The 23,133-nt window shown below is 44.8% G+C and overlaps 1 protein-coding gene and 1 long non-coding RNA gene across 2 annotated transcripts; both read left to right on the forward strand.

The window, feature by feature from the left end:
- The first annotated feature begins 1,138 nt into the window (after positions 1-1,138).
- LOC123170693 (anaphase-promoting complex subunit 10) lies at positions 1,139-6,349 on the forward strand. The gene is made up of 6 exons (XM_044588495.1): positions 1,139-1,311; positions 1,427-1,487; positions 1,591-1,683; positions 2,139-2,209; positions 2,701-2,759; positions 6,180-6,349. Exons 1-6 carry the CDS (start codon positions 1,139-1,141, stop codon positions 6,347-6,349), a joined length of 627 nt encoding a protein of 208 aa, XP_044444430.1.
- Positions 6,350-18,605: 12,256 nt separating this feature from the next.
- Positions 18,606-23,036, forward strand: LOC123169426 (uncharacterized). The gene is made up of 3 exons (XR_006484806.1): positions 18,606-18,736; positions 19,084-19,149; positions 22,368-23,036. It is a non-coding gene; the product is annotated as an uncharacterized lncRNA (long non-coding RNA).
- The last annotated feature ends 97 nt before the right edge of the window (positions 23,037-23,133 follow it).

Raw genomic sequence — 23,133 nt, forward strand, 5'->3', positions numbered from 1 at the left:
CAAACGATCTTTCGACAACATTACGCAAAGAAGAATGTCGATGATTGAATGTCTCATACCTCCCCATCGGAGGGTGTTGTTGGAAATCGGGTACATGATACCGTGGCCCTTTGTATGGTGCTAGATATCCAACTCTGTTGGGATATCCGGAGTCGACAAGGTAGTATTTATCTACAACAAGAGATCATGTATATAAGAATATGCATGCATACACTTACATAATAATATGCATGCATACACTTACATAATAATATGCATACATACAAGAGATTACCTGTGGGTGGTTGTGGATAATGCTCATAACGAACTATAGCATCGCTCCATACACGTGTGTCATGAACAGATCCGAGCATCCATGAACAACAAAATTGAACCTCATATCGAAATCACACACTACCATGACATTTTCGGTTGTGTACCCTTTCCTATTCCTGTGTGAGGCTCCAATTCCTTGGGCACAACCACTTTACACTACTAGAAAAAGGGCTATAGATGGGATTGACACTAATGGCGCACCAGACAAGCGGTGCGCCATTAGTATATACTAATGGCGCACCACCTTCTGATACGCCATTAGAGTTGAAACTACTAATGGCGCAAAAAAAAATTAACTAGTGCGCCTGTCCAAACATACTAATGGCGCATCCAGACACAGTGCGCCATTACTTGTAACTAGTAATGGCGCACCTGCTGGAAAGTGCGCCACTAATGTTGGTTTTTCTATTATATTTTTATTCCTTTTTTGCAAAACTACTAATGGCGCACTTTTCCACCGTGCGCCATTACTAGTTTTAACTAGTAATGGCGCACCGGTAAAAGATGCGCCATTGCTATCTATATGTATGGCGCACCCCTACCAGTGCGCCATTGCTATCACCCCTTATCCCCTCCCTCTAGTCACGTTCTCTCCCCTCCCCTTCCTCCTGACACACCCACCCACCTCCCTCCACTTCGATCTAGATCGGGAAGCCCCGGCCGCCCGCCTCTTCCTCTCCCTCCAGACCACGGCAAGCCCCCTTCCCCCTCCCTCGCACCACACCCCACGTGCACGCGCACGCGGCAGAGAGAGAGAGAGAGATCGGAGGGGATCGCGCGCCGAGGTGGTAAGTAGATCGGCCGAAGAGGAGGGAGAAGGAAGATGATACTCGTCGTGCTCTTCGCCAACTTCGAAGGCAACATCCGCATCAAGAAGATGATACCCTCCTACTCCCAACCACTCACACCACATCGAGAGGCCTGGAGCGTCAGCTCCTGCAAGCCCCGCAACGGCGTCGCCTCCCTCCGCGACGACAGCCTCGACACCTACTGGCAGTCAGCGCCCTACCCGTCCTCGTCGTCTCCCCCCGTCGAAATCTCTCCTCTTTCTGTCTCGCGGAATCACGGGCTGAGCCGAGCCGCCGTCGGTGGTGGATTTTATTTTTGTCAGGTCGGACGGCGCGCAGCCGCACCTGGTCAACATCCAGTTCCAGAAGAAGGTGCAGCTGCAGGTGAGCACCATGAGTAGCTGCTGCTTCCGTTACATTTTTGTCTAAATGGCGTTTGATCCTTTTTCTCTTCTGAATTAATCTGTTGCTGGATTGGGGGCTTCAGCTTGTTGTGCTGTACGTGGATTTCAAGCTGGACGAGAGCTACACGCCCAGCAAGATCTCCATCCGGGCCGGCGACGGCTTCCACAATCTCAAGGTGGTAACTCCCTCCACCGCGATACATCGTCGTTTCAACAATGTTCAGGGGCTTCTGATCTGTGCTCGATGGTCAGAGGACTTAGCAAATGTTGTTGCTTGAGGATGGCATTTGATGTCTGGCCCTTTCAGTTCTGATTTCTACCCCTGGTCTTCATCTTGTACCAAACTGGTGGCCTGGTCTGTGCATTCGGGTTTCTAGACCTGGGGGCTGCTGCATGTTCTCATTGTTATAGTTATGGATTACACTACCTTATTGTCAACATCATATTGTGACGTATCATAGGATTACCTTATTGAAATATTGATTGGGAAACTTGGTCTCTTTCTGCAATTCCTCTGCATTGCGCCTGCTTGTCCAGTGAACACTGAACCGATCCTTGAAAATTCAAATTTACAGTGATAATATTGTCTTTGATCTGAAATAATGGGCCACTATATTTACCATGCTTCCAGGAAATTAAAACGGTGGACCTTTTGAAGCCAGTAGGATGGGTTCATATATCATTATCTGGCACTGATCCCCGGTATGGATTTTGTAACTTAAACCCTGTGATGCCTTTGTTTTCCTTCCTCTAGCATTGAAACTTCAGAATGTAGCTCACCTTACCATCTGATGGCATACTATGCATCTATGTTTACAACTCCCGTAATAATTAAATTCCATTTCAACATGTTGGATGGCACTAGTTTTCAGCACACTGCCTGTGCAGGCCACTGCTTGCATAAATTTCATGGTTTACTATGTTACTATTGTTGTTTTGCTAGTAGCTGAATTTTCCTTAGATTTTGATAAACTTAGATACTATGTCAAAGTGCAAGAATATCTGACGCTGCAGCTAATTCATTTCAGTCTTATAATAACCCACTAGCTTTCAGTTTGACATATAATTTGCCCACTACAAAAATGTGAGGAATTCAGAACTAATTTAAGAATGATATTGTTTGGATCGAACTGCTTATTTTTACTGCCTTTGCAGACAGTGGCATAATTCTCTTTCTTGCTATATTTGTGCAGAGAAACATTCATTCATACATTTATGCTCCAAATTGCGGTGCTGGCCAATCACCTGAATGGTATTGTTGGTACCCTGATTCATTGTTGACAAGAGTCAAGAGTTCACATAGAACTAGATATTTACAAGGAAATGACAGACAATATCTCTGCTTATGACCCCAATTGAATTCATGAATTGTGTGAGTCGAGTAAATATTCGACAGGAACAGTGTAGTGTTAGTAATGGCATCCAATGCTTACTACCGAGTTAGAGTTTGAATATAAAAACTAGTACTGTAGATGTTTACGTGCAAATCACATACATTATCTGCTGGCTAACCTGATTTAACTAGTTAATTCAGTATGGCCACGACCGTAAGTTGGATACTGTACATGCAGCCACCCAGCCATCTATTAGCATTCTGTAATACGACTATATATAGTAGTAGTAAATCATTTCTAGTGTTTGCCTGCGTAAGACAAAAGGCCAAATGCAAGCAAAAGAAAAATCGGACAGGAAGAGTGTACCGTTGATACCCTGGTTTATTTGTTGATTGACCCGTAGTCAGATTGCCTAGCTAATAGATGCTGACATGCGAATCACATAAAGTGCTGATCGATACCTGACCGCAGTCAGAGTTGACGTAGAGGACTTGGATGTTTACAAGCAAATCACATACTGTATGACAATAATATACTCAAAATTCATTTCCATTACAATCTTACTCATACAATATTCACACCATGTAATTCTGGAAATATATGCTCATATCTAGTTCTGCATAAAAAATGACAGTATTGACATGTTATAAATAGTTTGTTTGTCTTTCTGTTTATTTTGTTACATTTTTCAGGGATAAAGTGAAGAAAAAGAAGAAAAGATTACTAGAAGATTAGTTTTAGGATTTTCTTTTATTTCCTTGCAATTTTCCTTTTATTGGAAACTTGTAAAGACATTATAATATTCTTACTATAATAAAAATTATGATTCTATTTCATTTTTTGTTTTTAAATTATTTTTCCTTATAGGTTGTTTTCTGTAAATTTAGATTTTTTTTTGGTTTCCAAATACATTACTAGTGGCGCATTTAAGCCCTTATTAGTGGCGCATCTTCCTTTATTACTAGTGGCGCACCTATAAGGTTATTAGTGGCGCACCTGAAGGGAATACCAGTGGAGCACCGAATTGTATACTAATGGCGCACCATTAGTATCTGGTATACTAATGGCGCACCACGCCATTAGTATCTGGTATACTAATGGCGCACCTGTGGTGCGCCAATAGTAAAAAATACTAATGGCGTGGTACTAGTGGCGCACCAGTAGTGCGCCATTAGTAGGCAAAACTGGTGTGCCATTAGTAGGCCTTTTTCTAGTAGTGTTAATGTGTGTTCCATCTATGGCTCCAATATCATTTTTTAAATGAGGCCAGAACCTTGTTTTCTAAGTATGGGATGCGGTTCAGAGAAAGATGGATCCATTAGTCTAATGTAGTCACGGCCATGTGGTCTACACACTCCAAAACCTCATGGAATTTTTTGTTAGTGACAGAACGACTGTGTACAAACCGATCTGCCACATTGTCAGTGGTCCGCGTTGTCCCCAAAGTCTATAGAAAAAGCGCTAACGCTTCTTTGGATGATATGTTGCAAGTTGACTTAAGCCCATTCTTCTGAACCAACAGATCATGCAATGGGTAAAACACTGACCTCCTCATTCTGAACATAGCGTAGAAAGCTTTTGGATCCTACTCCTTCTCTTCCATCCATTGGAGGCCTGTAACAAGGGGTAATCTTCTTGACGCATATGGCAACGATTTGCTTGACGACGCCATTTCCAAAGAAAATGCCAGGATTCCCATCAAATTCCTCATCTTCTTGTTTTTTTATCCATCTGGCACAACCACATACACACATAGGAGGTTAACCACAAGATACAGTAGCAAGTTCAAAGGATACAAGTTCAAAGCACATACTTTGGTTCAAACGAAATGACATAGTTGAATACAATACAAGTTCAAAGGAAATGCATGGGTTCAAAGCGAATAATATAGGACATTACGATACAAGTTCAAAGCAAATACAACGGTTCAAAGCAAATAACATAGTTCACTACGATACAAGTTCAAAGCAGTTGAAACATAGAGGTTCCTACTTATTGTTGAACTGCCATGTTTTGTTTATCCATATCAGCCTCGCACTAGGCTTGTGGCCCTTGACGACAGAGAAAACATCACTATTTGTTTGATAACTGAAAATTTGTGAATCATAGAAATGAACATCACTCCAAGTGCACCACCATCTGCTTCTACCATGGTCATCATTTCATGAATCTCTTGTCTTGCTGAAACTTGAGTCTCATCTCTCTTGTTTCTTGAATCAAAGAGGTCCACCATATGGACAAATGCCTCATTTTTTGCATGCTCACTTGCCCACATTTCATTCATCTTAGGACTTGGCGAATAAGGACATGAGGTGTAACTTCGGTTCTATCACCTTCACAACTAGACTCATCATCCAAATTGATTCGAGATGTAGAACCTTGATATGTGGGAATTGGCACTCTCGCATACTCATTTGTGACACAACAAGCATCAAACACCTCCTCCATTTTGTCCTCCTCCACAAGTGGAGCATGCCAAAACTTGCTAGCCTACGGACGTTCCTGCAATGAAATAGCATGTATCCATGTTAACTGAAATGAAATGAAATGAAATAGGCAACATAACTCGCGAAAATGACAAAACAAAAAGGTACCTTCAACTCCAATGCCCACCACTCATCCATAGCAGCAATGGTCTTTGTATAAGGATCTCTTCCGAATGCCCGAAGCTCGAAGCTTGTTGAAGCAATGTCTTCATTATGGCATAATCACTTCTACATGCAGCCCACTAGTTTCTTAATTGTTGGTGTGAATAGTTTCTCCCAGAGCGCTCATTAAACTTAGTACGCAAATTAACTTGTCCTACATCGGACAAAGTGGTGTTTCCTGGGGCACGGTTATTTGCTCGCACCTCCTCTACGCACACATCCATATAAATGGAATGGGCCGCGGAATCCCAAATTGCTTTCGGATGCTTCACTTTTTCCATATACAACATTCACATGTCAATGTTTAAATATATACAATTTTTTTACTAAGTAGCCATCAATCCGTACCAAAATAAAATTAATAGTAAGCAATCAATCAGATAGAAGTACATTCCTTACAGATTTTACATACAATTTTTTTGCTAAATGTTGCATACAGAAAATTTCAATACATGCCATCAATCACATGCTTGCACCATCCAAAGCAACATACTAATTAACACCTGATATTTAGTTTGTTGTGTTACTGAACTTGTTCAGAAATTGCATGGCCTCCCAAATAGAGATGACACAGACAGAGCACTTGGATCAGATGGCATACAATAGAAATCAAGAGAGGCAGTGGGGGGAGAGGAGCTCACCAGCAACCGTTAAGGTTGGCTTGGGCGACTGCGGCGTGTCCTGCTGCAGGGCGCAGCTGGGACGGGGCGGCGTGGCCGGCTGGAGGCGGGGGAAAGGGGCAGCCGGGCGGGGAGGAGTCAACGAGAAGGGACGGCGCGGCCGGCTGGAGGCGGGGGAAAGGGGCGGCCGGGCGGGGAGGAGTCGACGACAAGGGGCGGCCGGCCTGGGCGGTGTCGTAGGGGCCTCCCGTCAGCGGATCTGACGACACCGCGTCCGGGAGCTGGGTGGCGGTGCGCCAAACCCTAGCTCGAAGTTGTTGGGAGCCTGGGACGATGGGAGTGCGGGGTGGACGAAGCGTTCGTGAGAAAATCCCTTGCTTTGCCTCGCTCGGTCAGACTGCCCAAGTGGCATTCTGGCCATAAATACAATTGCCAATAGGGATATTGGTTCAAAGCGAACCGTTTTGTTTTGAGGGACTGGCTAGAATTACGAGAATTGCCAAGTTTCGGTGATTCTAGATTGCACTGCAATTCTGGGATGCTTTTGGATGATTTCCGGGGCGGAGATGAGTTCTTTTGTCATTTTGATTCCCCGGGCAGTAATTCTTCACAATTGAGCCAAAAGAACTGGCCCTAGGTGGGAAGTGGAAGATGGCTTTAGAAGCAGGCTGGGCCGCAAGCCTCGCCTACCCACTCGGCTAGCGGGCCCTGAATGGGCTCTCAACTCTGTAACCCGTTAAATACCCTATCCCCTCTCTCCGTGTGTGGTTGGAAAGGAAAGTAGATTGGCTTCTTCCTCCATTTCTCTGTTGTAATTTGAATTCGTTGGTGACTACATGGAAATATAAACCAGAGAAAAAGAGTAGCTAACACAAGCCCTGTAATTTTCTGGCAAAAAAATATATTTTCAGACAGATTTACCATACTCGTCAACGAAACTTGTCATCCTGCACGAGCATAATTTGTCATAAAAATATTTGATTTGTCATGCTTAAATCTGACGTTCGCTGGATATTCGGATGCAAATCTACGTATATACTGTATATACAAGGGCTTGAACAAATTGTGTCTGTAGGATACATTTCAATCACCATGCATCACCGGTCTTGCCCAAAATCTGATGCGGCGGAGCAAAGAGACGGCTGGCATCAACCATGCATGTAGTACCAGACGTCGCCGTCTAGCTGTCCTAGTCGGCGAGGCTGCGGCATTAGTTGTATGCTTGTGTTTGATGGGATAACGATCTGCGATGGTTATACTGTACTTCGTCCAAAAAAACATGATCACCTCGTGCATCTGTTGGACGTTGACTATGTATGGCCGGAGACCCGGCCCGCGGCTAGTTTGTCGGAGCGGCCAACACATTATTGACGGCCGGCATACCTAAACCTGCGCCATAGACGATTTTCTCAGAGCAAAAACTTTCACCCCGTACGTATGTTCGTTTCTCCGAGAAAGAAAAGATACCATTCAGAACTAGTCTTTAAAGGCATATTTTTATAGAAGAAATTATAAGCATCACAGGTCACTCCATAACTTAAACCTGGATAGGCTAGATAGTTCGGCGCTATCCTAGTCAATAGGATGGCACCCTCTTCTCTCGTCTCTCCGAGAACATGTGCCTTGCCCTGCGCCGCCAACTTTGCAGTCAACCACCGCATGCCTACATAATCAGATTCAATTAATAATGGTCAAGCATATTCACCTACTCCCTCGCTAGCCCAACACCTTCTAAACATGCCATTGTTCTGCTTCCTCGGCGGCTACATTACCATAGTTATATCTTCAGAGTAAGAAGAACTTGACTACGCGGCCAACTTGCCATAGTTATCTCACCGTCGCCGATCTCGTCTCAGATCCGACGTGGCGGAGTGAAGAAACAGCTGGCATCAACCACTTACTATACGTCGCCGTCTAGCTGTCCTGGTCGGCAAGTATTGGCATCATTCGTAAGCTTGCGTGGAACGGGACAAAAATTGCAAAATCCGGCGTGGTCCACCCACCAGCGGCCGAAATCACTATTCTGACCTTGTCAGCAATATTTGTCGCAAACTGAACTCGACATGGAAGTATTTCACGATCTAACCCTTTTAGCAACGCCAGAGCCCGTGGCGTTTCTGCCCAACTTAAAAACGCCGAACCAGCTAGCGTTACATCAGCACTTAGACACGCCGAGCTAGCTCGCTTTTCTGACCAACTTAGAAACGCCAGACCAACTTAGAAACGCCATAAGCTAGGGCGTTGCTGCCCATTATAGAAACGCCATAAGCTAGGGCGTTACTGGCATGGCCCACGGCAGGCCGGCTGCTGATGTGGCTGAGCACGGAACGCCAATGTTGTTGGCGTTTCCTAACGCCATTGAGCATGGCATTTGCTCTTTGGTAGTGCAGATGCTTGGCATTGCATCCATGAATGCATGCATGCACGTAGGCCTAGCATGCACCATGAAGGTGCTTATACTTCCAACACTAGCTAGGCCTAGTATGCCCTTTGCTTGCATCCATCGTTCTCTTCTCCCTCCCCCTCTCATCCTGTGGCTGGCTTTGTAGGGCATGCATGCATGCAGCTTGAGAGAGAGAGAGTAGGGCATGCATGCATGCAGCTTGAGAGAGAGAGAGAGAGAGAGAGAGAGAGAGAGAGAGAAGGGCACCTCTTACAAAGCCCTGGCTGGGTATTTAGTTGAGAAGGGTATGCACAAGCACAAGAGGTGGTCCTACATGTGCATGCATGCATGCTTACTTAGCCTTTGATGGCTACCTAGCTAGAGCAGCAGCAGCATGATGGCGCGCTGCATGCTCTTGTAAAGTATTACTGCAAGTTTAGGGTAGTAGACAGATAGATAGATCCGGATGAAGAAGAAACAAGAGAGAGACAAGCTAGTTTTGTTTTGTATTTGTGCTGTTGGGATAAGAGGATCAGCTAGCTAGTAGAGCAGATGGGCAGTAAAAAGTGCCTTTGAAGGGCTAGCTGTTGTGCGCATGTATGCTAAATATGAGACATGATTGAGTTTTAGTTGTACACAAGTGACATAGGACCTCATGAAGGCTCGCAGAGAAACTGCTACTATTTCCTACGTGCATGCATGCATTCATGGATGCAATGCCAAGCATCTGCGCTACCAAGGAGCAAACGCTATGGTCAATGGAAACGCCAACAACATTGGCGTTTCGTGCTCAGCCACATCAGCAGCCAGCCTGCCGTGGGCCATGCCAGTAACGCAGTCGCGCATGGCATTTCTATATTGGACAGCAACGCCCCAGCTTATGGCGTTTCTAAGTTGGTCAGAAAAGCGAGCTACCTCGGCGTGTCTAAGTGCCGATGCCTGATGTCTACTACACAACCTTCTTCTTGTAGACGTTGTTGGGCCTCCAAGTGCAGAGGTTTGTAGGATAGTAGCAAATTTCCCTCAAGTGGATGACCTAAGATTTATCAATCCGTGGGAGGCGTAGGATGAAGATGGTCTCTCTCAAGCAACCCTGCAACCAGATAACAAAGAGTCTCTTGTGTCCCCAACACACCCAATACAATGGTAAATTATATAGGTGCACTAGTTCGGCGAAGAGATGGTGATACAAGTGCAAAATGGAGGGTAGATATAGGTTTTTGTAATTTGGAAATATAAAAACAGCAAGGTAACTAATGATAAAAGTGAGCGTAAACGGTATTGCAATGCTAGGAAACAAGGTCTAGGGTTCATACTTTCACTAGTGCAAGTTCTCTCAACAATAATAACATAATTGGATCATATAACTATCCCTCAACATGCAACAAAGAGTCACTCCAAAGTCACTAATAGCGGAGAACAAACAAAGAGATTATGGTAGGGTACGAAACCACCTCAAAGTTATTCTTTCGGATCGATCTATTCAAGAGTTCGTACTAGAATAACACCCTAAGACACAAATCAACCAAAACCCTAATGTCACCTAGATACTCCATTGTCACCTCAAGTATCCGTGGGTATGATTATACGATATGCATCACACAATCTCAGATTCATCTATTCAACCAACACAAAGAACTTCAAAGAGTGCCCCAAAGTGTCTACCGGAGAGTCAAGACGAAAACGTGTGCCAACCCCTATGCATAGGTTCATGGGCGGAACCCGCAAGTTGATCACCAAAACATACATCAAGTGAATCAATAGAATACCCCATTGTCACCACGGGTATCCCACGCAAGACATACATCAAGTGTTCTCAAATCATTAAAGACTCAATCCGACAAGATAACTTCAAAGGGAAAACTCAATCCATTATAAGAGAGTAGAGGGGGAGAAACATCATAAGATCCAACTATAATAGTAAAGCTCGCGATACATCAAGATCGTCCCGAATCAAGAACACGAGAGAGAGAGAGAGAGAGAGAGAGAGAGAGAGAGAGAGAGAGAGAGATCAAACACATAGCTACTGGTACATACCCTCAGCCCCGAGGGTGAACTACTCCCTACTCGTCATGGAGAGCGCCGGGATGATGAAGATGGCCACCGGTGAGGGATCCCCCCCCCTCCGGCAGGGTGCCGGAACAGGGCCCCGCTTGGTTTTTGGTGGCTACAGAGGCTTGCGGCGGAGGAACTCCCGATCTATTCTGTTCTCCGAAGGTTTTAGGGTATGTGGGAATATATAGGCGAAAGAAGTCGGTAAGGGGAGCCACGAGGGTGGAGGGCGCGCCCAGGGGGGTGGGCGCGCCCAGGGGGGTGGGCGCGCCCCCCTCCCTCATGCTCTCCTCGTTGATCCCCTGACGTGCACTCCAAGTCTCCTGTATTGCTTTCTTTCCAAAAATAACTTTTCCGAAGGTTTCATTCCGTTTGGACTCCGTTTGATATTCCTTTTCTGCGAAACACTGAAACAAGGGAAAAACAGAAACTGGCACTGTGCTCTGGGTTAATAGGTTAGTCCCAAAAGTAATATAAAAGTGTTTAATAAAGCACATAAACATACAAAACAGATAATATAATAGCATGGAACAATAAAAAATTATAGATACGTTGGAGACGTATCAAGCATCCCCAAGCTTAATTCTTGCTCGTCCTCGAGTAGGTAAATGATAAAAACAGAATTTTGATGTGGAATGCTACCTAACATATTTATCCATGTAATTCTCTTTATTGCGGCAAGAATATTCAGATCCATAAGATTCAAGATAAAAGTTTAATATTGACATAAAAATAATAATATTTCAAGCATACTAACTAAGCAATCATGTCTTCTCAAAATAACATGGCCAAAGAAAGTTCATGCCTACAAAATCATATAGTTTGGTCATGCTCCATTTTCGTCACACAAGAATGCTCCCATCATGCACAACCCCGATGACAAGCCAAGCAATTGTTTCATACTTTAGTAATCTCAAACTTTTTTCAACTTTCACGCAATACATGAGCGTGAGCCATGGATATAGCACTATGGGTGGAATAGGCTATAATGAGGGGGTTATGTGGAGAAGACAAAAAGGAGAAAGTCTCACATCGACGCGGCTAATCAATGGGCTAGGGAGATGCCCATCAATTGATGTCAATGCAAGGAGTAGGGATTGCCATGCAACAGATGCACTAGAGCTATAAATGTATGAAAGCTCAACAAAAGAAACTAAGTGGGTGTGCATCCAACTTGCTTGCTCACGAAGACCTAGGGCATTTGAGGAAGCCCATTGTTGGAATATACAAGCCAAGTTCTATAATGAAAAATTCCCACTAATATATGAAAGTGACAAAACAAGAGACTCTCTATCATGAAGATCATGGTGCTAATTTGAAGCACAAGTGTGGAAAAAGGATAGTAGCATTGTCCCTTTTTTTTGGGCCTTCTCTCTTTTTTTATTTGGCCTTTCTCCCTTTTTTTGGGAACAATGCTCTATGAATGATGATCATCACACTTCTATTTATTTACAACTCAATGATTACAACTCGATACTAGAACAAAGTATGACTCTATATGAATGCCTCCGGCGGTATACCGGGATAGGCAATGAATCAAGAGTGACATGTATGAAAAATTATGAACGGTGGCTTTGCCACAAATACGATGTCAACTACATGATCATGCAAAGCAATATGACAATGATGAACGTGTCATGATAAACGGAACGGTGGAAAGTTGCATGGCAATATATTTCGGAATGGCTATGGAAATGCCATAATAGGTAGGTATGGTGGCTTGTTTTGAGGAAGATATAAAGAGGTTTATGTGTGATAGAGCGTATCATATCACGGGGTTTGGATGCACCGGCGAAGTTTTCACCAACTCTCAATGTGAGAAAGGGCAATGCACGGTACCGAAGAGGCTAGCAATGATCGAAGGGTAAGAGTGCGTATAATCCATGGACTCAACATTAGTCATAAAGAACTCGCATACTTATTGAAAAAATCTACAAGTCATCAAAAACCAAGCACTACGCGCATGCTCCTAGGAGGATAGATTGGTAGAAAAAGACCATCGCTCGTCCCCGAACGCCACTCATAAGGAAGACAATCAAAGAACACCTCATGTTTCAAATTTGTTACATCACGTTTACCATACGTGCATGCTATGGGACTTGCAAACTTCAACACAAGTATTTCTCAATTTCACAACTACTCAACTAGCACAACTTTAATATCACTACCTCCATATCTCAAAACAATCATCAAGCATCAAACTTCTCTTAGTATTCAACACACTCTTAAGAAAGTTTTTACTAGTCTTGAATACCTAACATATTAGGATTAATTTCCCAATTTAAGCAAATTACCATGCTGTCTAAGACTCTCAAAATAATATAAGTGAAGCATGAGAGTTCATCTATTTCTTCAAAATAAAACTACCGTCGTGCTCTAAAAGATATAAGTGAAGCACTAGAGCAAACAACAAACTACTCCAAAAGATATGAGTGAAGATCAATGAGTAGTTGTATAATTATGCAACTATGTCAAGACTCTCTAACATTTAAGAATTTCAGATCTTGGTATTTTATTCAAACAGCAAGCAAAACAAAAGAAAATAAAATGACGCTCCAAGCAAAACACATATCATGTGGTGAATAAAAATATAACTCCAAGTAAAGTTACTGATGAACGAAGACGAAAGAGGGGATGCCATCCGGGGCATCCCCAAGCATAGGCTCTTGGTTGTCCTTGAATATTACCTTGGGGTGCCTTGGGAATCCCCAAGCTTAGGCTCTTGCCACTCCTTATTCCATAGTTCGTCGAATCTTTACCCAAAACTTGAAAACTTCACAACACAAAACTTAACAGAAAATCTCATGAGCTCCGTTAGCGAAAGAAAACAAAACACCACTTCAAGGTACTGTAATTAACTCATTCTTTATTTGTATTGGTGTTAAATCTACTGTATTCCAACTTCTCTATGGCTTATAAACTATTTTACTAACCATAGATTCATCAAAATAAGCAAACAACACACGAAAAACAGAATCTCTCAAAAACAGAACAGTCCGTAGTAATCTGTAACTAACGCAAACTTCTGGAACTCAAAAAATTCTACCAAAATAGGAAGACCTAGATAATTTGATTATTGATCTGCTGCAATTGGAATCAGTATTTTATCATGTTCTGGTGATTTTAAACAATTGTTTTCGTGAACAGAAATTTTCTGGAATTTTCAGCAAGATCAAATAACTATCATCCAAGAAGATCCTATAGGTCTTACTTGGCACAAACACTAATTAAAACACAAAACCACATCTAACCAGAGGCTAGATAGATTATTTAATGCTAAACAGGAGCAAAAAGCAAAGAACAAAAATAAAATTGGGTTGCCTCCCAACAAGCGTTAACGTTTAACGCCCCTAGCTAGGCATGATGATTTCAATGATGCTCACATAAAAGATAAGAATTGAAACATAAAGAGAGCATCATGAAGAATATGACTAGCAAATTTAAGTCTAACCCACTTCCTATGCATAGGGATTTTTTGAGCAAACAACTTATGGGAACAATAATCAACTAGCATAGGAAGGCAAAACAAGCATAACTTCAAGATTTTAAGCACATAGAGAGGAAACTTGATATTATTGCAATTCCTACAAGCATATATTCCTGCCTCATAATAATTTTCAGTAGCATCATGAATGAATTCAACAATATAACTATCACATAAAGCATTCTTTTCATGATCTACAAGCATACAAATTTTATTACTCTCCTCATAAGAAAATTTATTCTCATGAATAGTGGTGGGAGCAAACTCAACAAAATAACTATCATGTGATTGAAAATTGAAATCAAGATGACAAGTTTCATGGTTATCATTATTCTTTATAGCATACGTGTCATCACAATAATCATCATAGATAGGAGGCATGCTTTCATCATAATAAATTTGCTCATCAAAACTTGGGGGACTAAACATATCATCTTCATCAAACATAGCATCCCAAGCTTGTGGCTTTGCATATCATTAGCATCATGGGTATTCAAAGAATTCATACTAACAACATTGCAATCATGCTCATCATTCAAAGATTCAGTGCCAAACATTTTATAGACTTCTTCTTCTAGCACTTGAGCACAATTTTCCTTTCCATCATTCTCACAAAAGATATTAAAAAGATGAAGCGTATGAGACAAACTCAATTCCATATTTTTTTTGTAGTTTTCTTTTATAAACTAAACTAGTGAAAAAACAAGAAACTAAAAGATTCGATTGCAAGATCTAAAGATATACCTTCAAGCACTCACCTCCGCGGCAACGGCGCCAGAAAAGAGCTTAGTTGACGGGATGTGAGTGCCGCTTACCTAGCCTCCCCGGCAACGGTGCCAGAAAAGAGCTTGATGTCTACTACACAACCTTCTTCTTGTAGACGTTGTTGGGCCTCCAAGTGCAGAGGTTTGTAGGATAGTAGCAAATTTCCCTCAAGTGGATGACCTAAGGTTTATCAATCCGTGGGAGGCGTAGGATGAAGATGGTCTCTCTCAAGCAACCCGGCAACCAGATAACAAAGAGTCTCTTGTGTCCCCAACACGCCCAATACAATGGTAAATTATATAGGTGCACTAGTTCGGCGAGGAGATGGTGATACAAGTGCAATATGGATGGTAGATATAGGTTTTTGTAATTTGAAAATATAAAAACAGCAAGGTAACTAATGATAAAAGTGAGCGTAAACGGTATTGCAATGCTAGGAAACAAGGCCTAGGGTTCATACTTTCACTAGTGCAAGTTCTCTCAACAATAATAACATAATTGGATCATATAACTATCCCTCAACATGCAACAAAGAGTCACTCCAAAGTCACTAATAGCGGAGAACAAACAAAGAGATTATGGTAGGGTACGAAACCACCTCAAAGTTATTCTTTCGGATCGATCTATTCAAGAGTTCGTACTAGAATAACACCTTAAGACACAAATCAACCAAAACCCTAATGTCACCTAGATACTCCATTGTCACCTCAAGTATCCGTGGGTATGATTATACGATATGCATCACACAATCTCAGATTCATCTATTCAACCAACACAAAGAACTTCAAAGAGTGACCCAAAGTGTCTACCGGAGAGTCAAGACGAAAACGTGTGACAACCCCTATGCATAGGTTCATGGGCGGAACCCGCAAGTTGATCACCAAAACATACATCAAGTGAATCAATAGAATACCCCATTGTCACCACGGGTATCCCACGCAAGACATACATCAAGTGTTCTCAAATCATTAAAGACTCAATCCGACAAGATAACTTCAAAGGGAAAACTCAATCCATTACAAGAGAGTAGAGGGGGAGAAACATCATAAGATCCAACTATAATAGCAAAGCTCGCGATACATCAAGATCGTGCCGAATCAAGAACAAGAGAGAGAGAGAGAGAGAGAGAGAGAGAGAGAGAGAGAGAGAGAGAGAGAGAGACAGAGAGAGATCAAACACATAGCTACTGGTACATACCCTCAGCCCCGAGGGTGAAGTACTCCCTCCTCGTCATGGAGAGCGCCGGGATGATGAAGATGGCCACCGGTGAGGGATCCCCCCCTCCGGCAGGGTGCCGAAACAGGGTCCCGGTTGGTTTTTGGTGGCTACAGAGGCTTGCGGCGGAGGAACTCCCGATCTATTCTGTTCCCCGAAGGTTTTAGGGTATATGGGAATATATAGGCGAAAGAAGTCGGTAAGGGGAGCCACGAGGGGCCCACGAGGGTGGAGGGCGCGCCCAGGGGGGTGGGCGCGCCCCCTCCCTCGTGCTCTCCTCGTTGATCCCCTGACGTGCACTCCAAGTCTCTCGTATTGCTTTCTTTCCAAAATAACTTTTCCGAAGGTTTCATTCCGTTTGGACTCCGTTTGATATTCTTTTTCTGCGAAACAATGAAACAAGGGAAAAAACAGAAACTGGCACTGGGCTCAGGGTTAATAGGTTAGTCCCAAAAGTAATATAAAAGTGTTTAATAAAGCCCATAAACATCCAAAACAGATAATATAATAGCATGAAATAATCAAAAATTATAGATACGTTGGAGACGTATCAATGCAACGCTAGCTGGTTCGGCGTTTCTAAGTTGAGCAGAAACGCCGCGGGCTATGGCGTTGCTAAAAGGGTCAGATACTGAAATACTTCCATGTCGAGTTCAATTTGCGACAAAGATTGCTAATAAGGTCAGAACAGTGATTTCGGCCCCCACCAGCGGTATACCCCTGCCTCGCGCCCCTTCCCACGCCTGCTCCAAATCGTCTCTCCAAGCAAGGCCCTTCTCCAGCAATGGCGGAACCCCCATCCAAGCCCCTTCCTCGGTGGAAACTATACATCGCTTCCGCTTGCGATGTCGCAGCATCCCAGTCTCCATCTCATTCCAGACTCGGCCTCGTCGAGACGCCGTGTTCTGCCTCGACTTCGGAGCTTCATGTGGGAGTCGAATGAACTCTCAAGAACCGATTTTTTCCCCGGGCGGTTCAACAACCAAACCACGTTGAAGTATGGCACAAATCATGCACAATACACGTTGGGGTTAGAGCATCTACAGCCGGGTCTCTCATACCCATCTCAAACGTCTGGGCACAGTCGCAGACCGTCCGGTCAATGACTGTCATAAAAATTCGACCCAATCGAACCTCTCAAATGGGCCTCAAACGGCCGGGCTGACCGGCACCCCTTATATCCAGCACAAATATAGGACGAATATGGGCGGCCCGGGCGCGTCTGCCTGACAAGTCCGGCCCATCACCGACACCACAAAAAACCCCAATCCGGACGGCGAGCTCAAACCCTAGCTCTCTCTCTCTCTCCCTCGCTCCGTCCGTCCACTGCTCTCCCTCTCTGGTTCCGATCCCATCCACCACCATGAGCAGCTCCGGGAGCAACAATGGCTCGGAGCTCAACTACGAGGAGGAGATGGCCCTCCTTGCGCTGGAGCGGCCCAAGGTGGAGACTGGCGGCAACTCCGGATCTGGAGCGTTGCCGCACCTCCTACAACGGTGCAACGCGGACTTCGGAGCTGGACCCTCCCGGCCCGCGCGCAGCGATGCCCGGTCAGCATAGTCCGCGCCGGCCCCATGTCGTCTCCTTCCCCTGCCGGCCAGCGTTGGGTGCTTGTGCCCGCGCCTCCGTCCCGCACGCGCACGCCGCGAGAGGCAGCGTGCATGGGAGAGGGAGGCGGCGGAGCAGTCCGCGCGCCGCCGCCGCGGGACGGAGCCAGACGCCGACGAGGACGCGTGTCTCCTCGCCTAGGTGTAACGCCGCTCCCTCATGACGGCGGAGACGGACGCTCACCGCCTCCGACAGAAGAACGCCAAGGCGCTCCGGCTAGCCATTGAGCAGTCGGAGCGTGATGCGAAGGAGGCAGCTGCGGAGAAGGCTCGGGTGGCAAGGCTGAAGCGGGAATAGGACTGGGCGGTCCGTCGGATGAAGGGGCTCATCGTCCTCTTCGACTCCGACTCTGACGGCGGCGACAACTGCACCTCGTCGTCCGACGACCAAGACCCTCAACCAGCCGTGGACGCCTACAGATGCGCCCGCGACCGAGAGGGCAAAGGCCCGGCGAGGAAGTGGTGATTCCGGCCACCCTCCTCTTCAATGTTTATATCATTTTAGTTGTAGAAGTTTATGAACTTGTCCGTGGACGAATTATGATCTTTTGGATGTGGTGAAGTATGTTCATCTGTTTACAACTGATTTTGCGTTCCTTTGCATCTTAATTTTGTTGTCCGTCGTCTGATCACGTAGCATAGATCATCGTGTGCATGGTTAGTATGGATATAAGACGCCGGATATGAGATACACGGATGTAGAATGGCAAATATGAGCAGGGGCGGAGCTGGGCCCCGGGCACCCAGGGCCCAGGCCCGGGGCGTGAAAAGTTTCACAGGCTATAATTAGATTTTTTTTTTCCAGGCCCGGGGTGCAGCTCGGTGGAAAGACGAAGGCCCAAACCTTGATGGGCTGCCTTACCAGAACGCACACACGCATGAGGCAACACAACCCCACGATCGAGCGCAGACGAAACGCTCCTGAGGCCGCCGCCGAGTCCGCACGCACGCAGGACGACAAGATCGATCTCCCAGCGCTCAGGCCGCCGTTCGCCGTGCTCCTCCGCCCCTCCCCCCGCCCCTTACCCTGCTCCTGTCCTGTCCTGTGCATCGTTCTCTCGCCCGCGTGGCGCTTCTTCATTGCCGGCTGCTTCACTCTCGGCTGCCGCTGGCGCACCAGGTAATTTTGTTTGATGCTCTCCCTGTTTCTCCCCTGATGCTCTCCATTTATACCATGTTCTACTTGTATTAATGTATAATTTGCTTCGAACTGAACTTTAATTGAAATAATGTGTGTGTGTGTGTGTGTGTGTGTGTGTGTCCAGTCATATATCTAGGGTATTGTTGAACTCAAATTGAGGTAATTGCCAATTTCATTACATATTGTATATCTCTTTCAATCATATAGGTCTCGCAAAGTGCTTTTACCTCATCGAAGTGGTAAGGTTTTAGATTTGTATCAATGATATATGTTTCACTTGATGTTTATACCCTCTCTTATGAAATATTGATTTTGATGTCTTGAAGGTGTTGGCTCTTCTTCCACCGTTGATGAGATTATGCAAGGCACTGATGAAGTAAAACATTGATTTGGTACTCTTTTTTATCACATACTGTTCTTTATATTTTTGTCATGTTTTTATCTATTTTGTTGTATTGTTAAGCATTGAGTTTAAATTCTAAAATTTTCGTGCAATTGAACCATATTTTGTATGGGATATTTTTTGAGGTAGTTAAAAGCCTTATGGACGTTAAGATTTTTCCTTGCGGCAAATTTTTTTGGGCCAGGGGCTTTCTCCAATCCTGGCTCCGCCACTGAATATGAGGGATGCCGGCAAGTCCAACTATAGATGCTCTTACGTGATACATTTCTCGATCGCGTGTTTCTAGCGCCGGCAAGTGGCAAGCATTTTTCTGCCTGGAAATCGCTGCCGATCATTTATGCATGCATCTTCCGAGCTCGGGCGGGAGGTATGGCATGTACATGCACACGTAGCCAATCATTCTGAGTCCCCACTCGTGTGAGCCACAGACAAAAAGCATCTCATCCCACATCATCTTTCAGCTAGGCCTATCAACCACCACGAAACTTGCGTGAGATAGACGACGACAGCAAGTGGTGGGATCGTGTCATATCACATCATTTATCATCTTTTTCTTTTGTTTACCCAACAACCGGGATCGATCGTATCGAACCTGAAAGCTGCATTGAATATGTTCTTGTCTCGGCTGATCGATTGATCGGCACAGCCGGCGAACAAAGGTCCATATGCAAGTTATAGTTCGCATTCACTAACGCTCAAGTTTCGTCGTGTTCATGCATGCGTCTATGTACGCTCGCGTCACGAGCCAGGATGGCGACATGTGGATGCGACGGGCATCCATCTTTTTCTAACATTGCTCACCATTGAGTTGTTCAGAAAGAAAATTACCAACCTCCAGTAAAACATTGTTGTTTACAATGTCCATCCTTCAGAGTTAACCATTACCGCGGGAGATGAAAGGGAAATAGTCCAAATCTGTTGCTCCGCGGACGGCCAGACCAGCTGTCCCCTCCCTATCTGACTGTCGTTGCGGCGATAAGAGAGTGGAGCGACCTTCATTCTATGCGGTAGGCGTGTAGATAGTAGGGTTAGGTTGTAGAAAACCATGCCATGTGTAAAAACACGCCTATGATCATTATGAAGATGACGGGATGGATCAATCTCATCAAGAAGAACGCGACCGAGAATAAGAAGAAGGTGTTGGTGACGATTTGTCGATTCCCGCAGCCAGGGCCGTCTCCAGGAATTTGGGACCCCGGGACGAAACACAAAATAGAGTTCTAAAATTTTAAAATTTGTATAACTAAAGAAGTTCCGAAGAATACCTCAGATTGCAGTGGCCAAATAACACTTCATGGCTATCCAAGGAAAACCTCATCCAAAGCATACATAAATTTGCTCGACTACTCAGATTGTAGAACTGAAACTCAATGCTTAATGATCGAACCAAATAGTTTAAACATGGCAAAAAAGTACACATAATAATAAAGGATACAAAAGATACCAAATCAATAGTTTGCTTCATCCATTCCTCTCATATTGTTGCAGGGCGCCAGTAAAAATTATGTCTTCATCATATCTTTCTGTAACATGAAATAAAATTGATATAAAAATGAATCAATTCGGGTTTAATCCTACATAGCAAAAAAAAAAAAGAAATCAGTTAACTGTTCAAATGCATAAATTTAGAAATTAACACATACATCATGTCAGCTCAATCTTCGAATGCATCTCCTATTGTTGCTTGCTTCTATCGATCCAAGAAATTAGTAAATTAACCACTGATTACTTGCCGAGGCGACGAGCAGCACCGGTGTTTCTTGTCTTTGGAGGGCAGCTAGTCTTCAGAATAGACGAGGCAAGGACAGCGTCCAGCGGCCGGGCGGAGGACGGGAATCACTTCTGGTGCTTGCACGGAGCAGCTAGTAGGGAGAGCGGCTGCCGGCGGCGCTCTGCAGTAGACCAGCACTCGGGGATTCATTGCACAAGGGCATGCGAGATCACGAGAGGCGGCGGCGGAGGACTGGCGTAGCGGTCACCACCCTAGGTCTCAGGCTGTAGCGGGCCATGTGCAGGGAATTTACCTTTACATTTTTCTTCAATCGGGGGCCCCATGCTTTCGGGGGCCCTGTGCGGTCGGCCACCTTGGCCCCCCTCATCGACAGGGCTGCCCGCAGCCAGGTCAAAACCTCCCAACAACGAAAATTTCTCTACCAATCGAAGTAGTGTTTCGGCGGCACTTCGTTGTACTGGACAAAGATCATCGAGAGAGGAGTCGCCTATGACGTATCAGTCAAAACATGAGAGGGGGGTGGGGGAGAGATCTTGCAGGGGGTGTAGCTGCCTTGGATCACTTGTGTCCTTTGGGGGGGGCACCCCTCCCCACTATTTATAGATGACCAGGGAAGGGGGGCAACCAACTTAGAGGAGGGCCTGCCTTTCCTTGGGCCGACGGAGGACTCCTCCCCCCTTTGCACCTTGCCTTCCAAGGCTATGGGTGGCGGTGACACGCCACTTTGGGGCCCAATTGGGCCCAAGTGACACTACCCCTTGGGCCATCAAAAGGGGCAACCCACTAGGACCCTCCAGAACATTCCAAAACCTTCTGTTTTTTGCAACAAGCACTTTGACCTCAGTTCAGTGATAGAAGTAATACCCTATTGTTTCACTGGGATAACCTACAAAGTAGCACTTGTCTGATTTTGAATCAAGCTTATTTGGTTGTATTCGTTTTACACATGCATCACATCCCAAATTAAAAAGACAAGTTGGGTTTCTTCTCATTTCATATCTCATATGGCATCATTTCAACATAATTTGATGGCGCTCGATTCAATGTTGTGAGAAATGGTTGGCAACCCCAAAGCAATGAAGGCTTAGCTGCGATATTCTCATGGTCTAAGGACCTAAGTAAACGTTAGCTCTTTATATGATAATATCAACAACTAAGTGACGATGGGATCTCACAATATATCATAAATATTAGGTCTATCCAACACCATTGTTCAACCAATAATGTGCTCTCATTACTGCGAGTATCCTTGTTACTTTAATAATGCGCACATGATCAGCAAAACAAGATCATCTGCAATACATGAGTTAGTCTTAGAGGTGAGACTAGGGATATTTGGTGTTTATGTTTCCACACATGCAACTAAGTTTTCCTCTAAATCTCTCAATCAAGAATTATTGCAATTTCAGCACAGAAATATGAGCTTAATTACGAACATGAAAATAGAATAATAACATTTTATTATTGCCTCTAAGGCAAATTATCAACATAGGATCCCCGGAGGCGCTGCAAGGAGGTGGTAGTGGTGGCATCGCAGTGGAATAATGATGCGGGAGCTTGTCCCCCATCTCGGCGAGGTCACTTGTAGCGGTGTCAACGAGCTTCTGACATTTTCTGCCCAGATCCGTCGAATCGATGGGCGTTGCTTTCTCTAGGCGCAATCTTCATAGAGATGGCGACAGTCGGCTAAGGGGCATTTTGTGCCTCAACCCCAACTTCACCATGGAAAGATGGCTCTTGATCTTGTTGTGCGGGTGTCGGGCATGGTTCTGTGAGATGCTGGCGGTTGCCGCTAGTGGATTTTGCCGCTTGTATAGGTGTTTTCTTCATTGATTTTCAAGTTGTGTTGTCGTCGGAGTGATAAAGCGATGATCAGCCTTCCTTTCCCTTCGGCGTGATGGTCCCTCTCGGATCGAGGTTGAAGACTTCCAGCCCGCGTTCAATCCGACTGCAGATTCCAAGGTCACGCTGGCTCTGGATGTGAGCTGTGGTGCGCCGATAGCTTGCAGTCGATGTATCAATTAGATGGTTCCCAGGGGACCTAGTTGCTACGTTTCTTGTTTCTTGGTGTGATTTGTGTCACTCCCCAGTTTCAATACATTCTGAGGTCTATCGTGCGTTGGTGTCAGATTTCTCATATCGAATTAAAGGGTTTAACAGTGATGACTGATGTTCTTTGACGGTCGTCCTTAAGTGCACGTGCACGAAGACTTTTCAACTGTCATCGACAACGTCAGACCA

The sequence above is a fragment of the Triticum aestivum genome, chromosome 7D, assembly GCF_018294505.1.
Source record: "Triticum aestivum cultivar Chinese Spring chromosome 7D, IWGSC CS RefSeq v2.1, whole genome shotgun sequence".
Lineage (NCBI taxonomy): Eukaryota > Viridiplantae > Streptophyta > Magnoliopsida > Poales > Poaceae > Triticum > Triticum aestivum.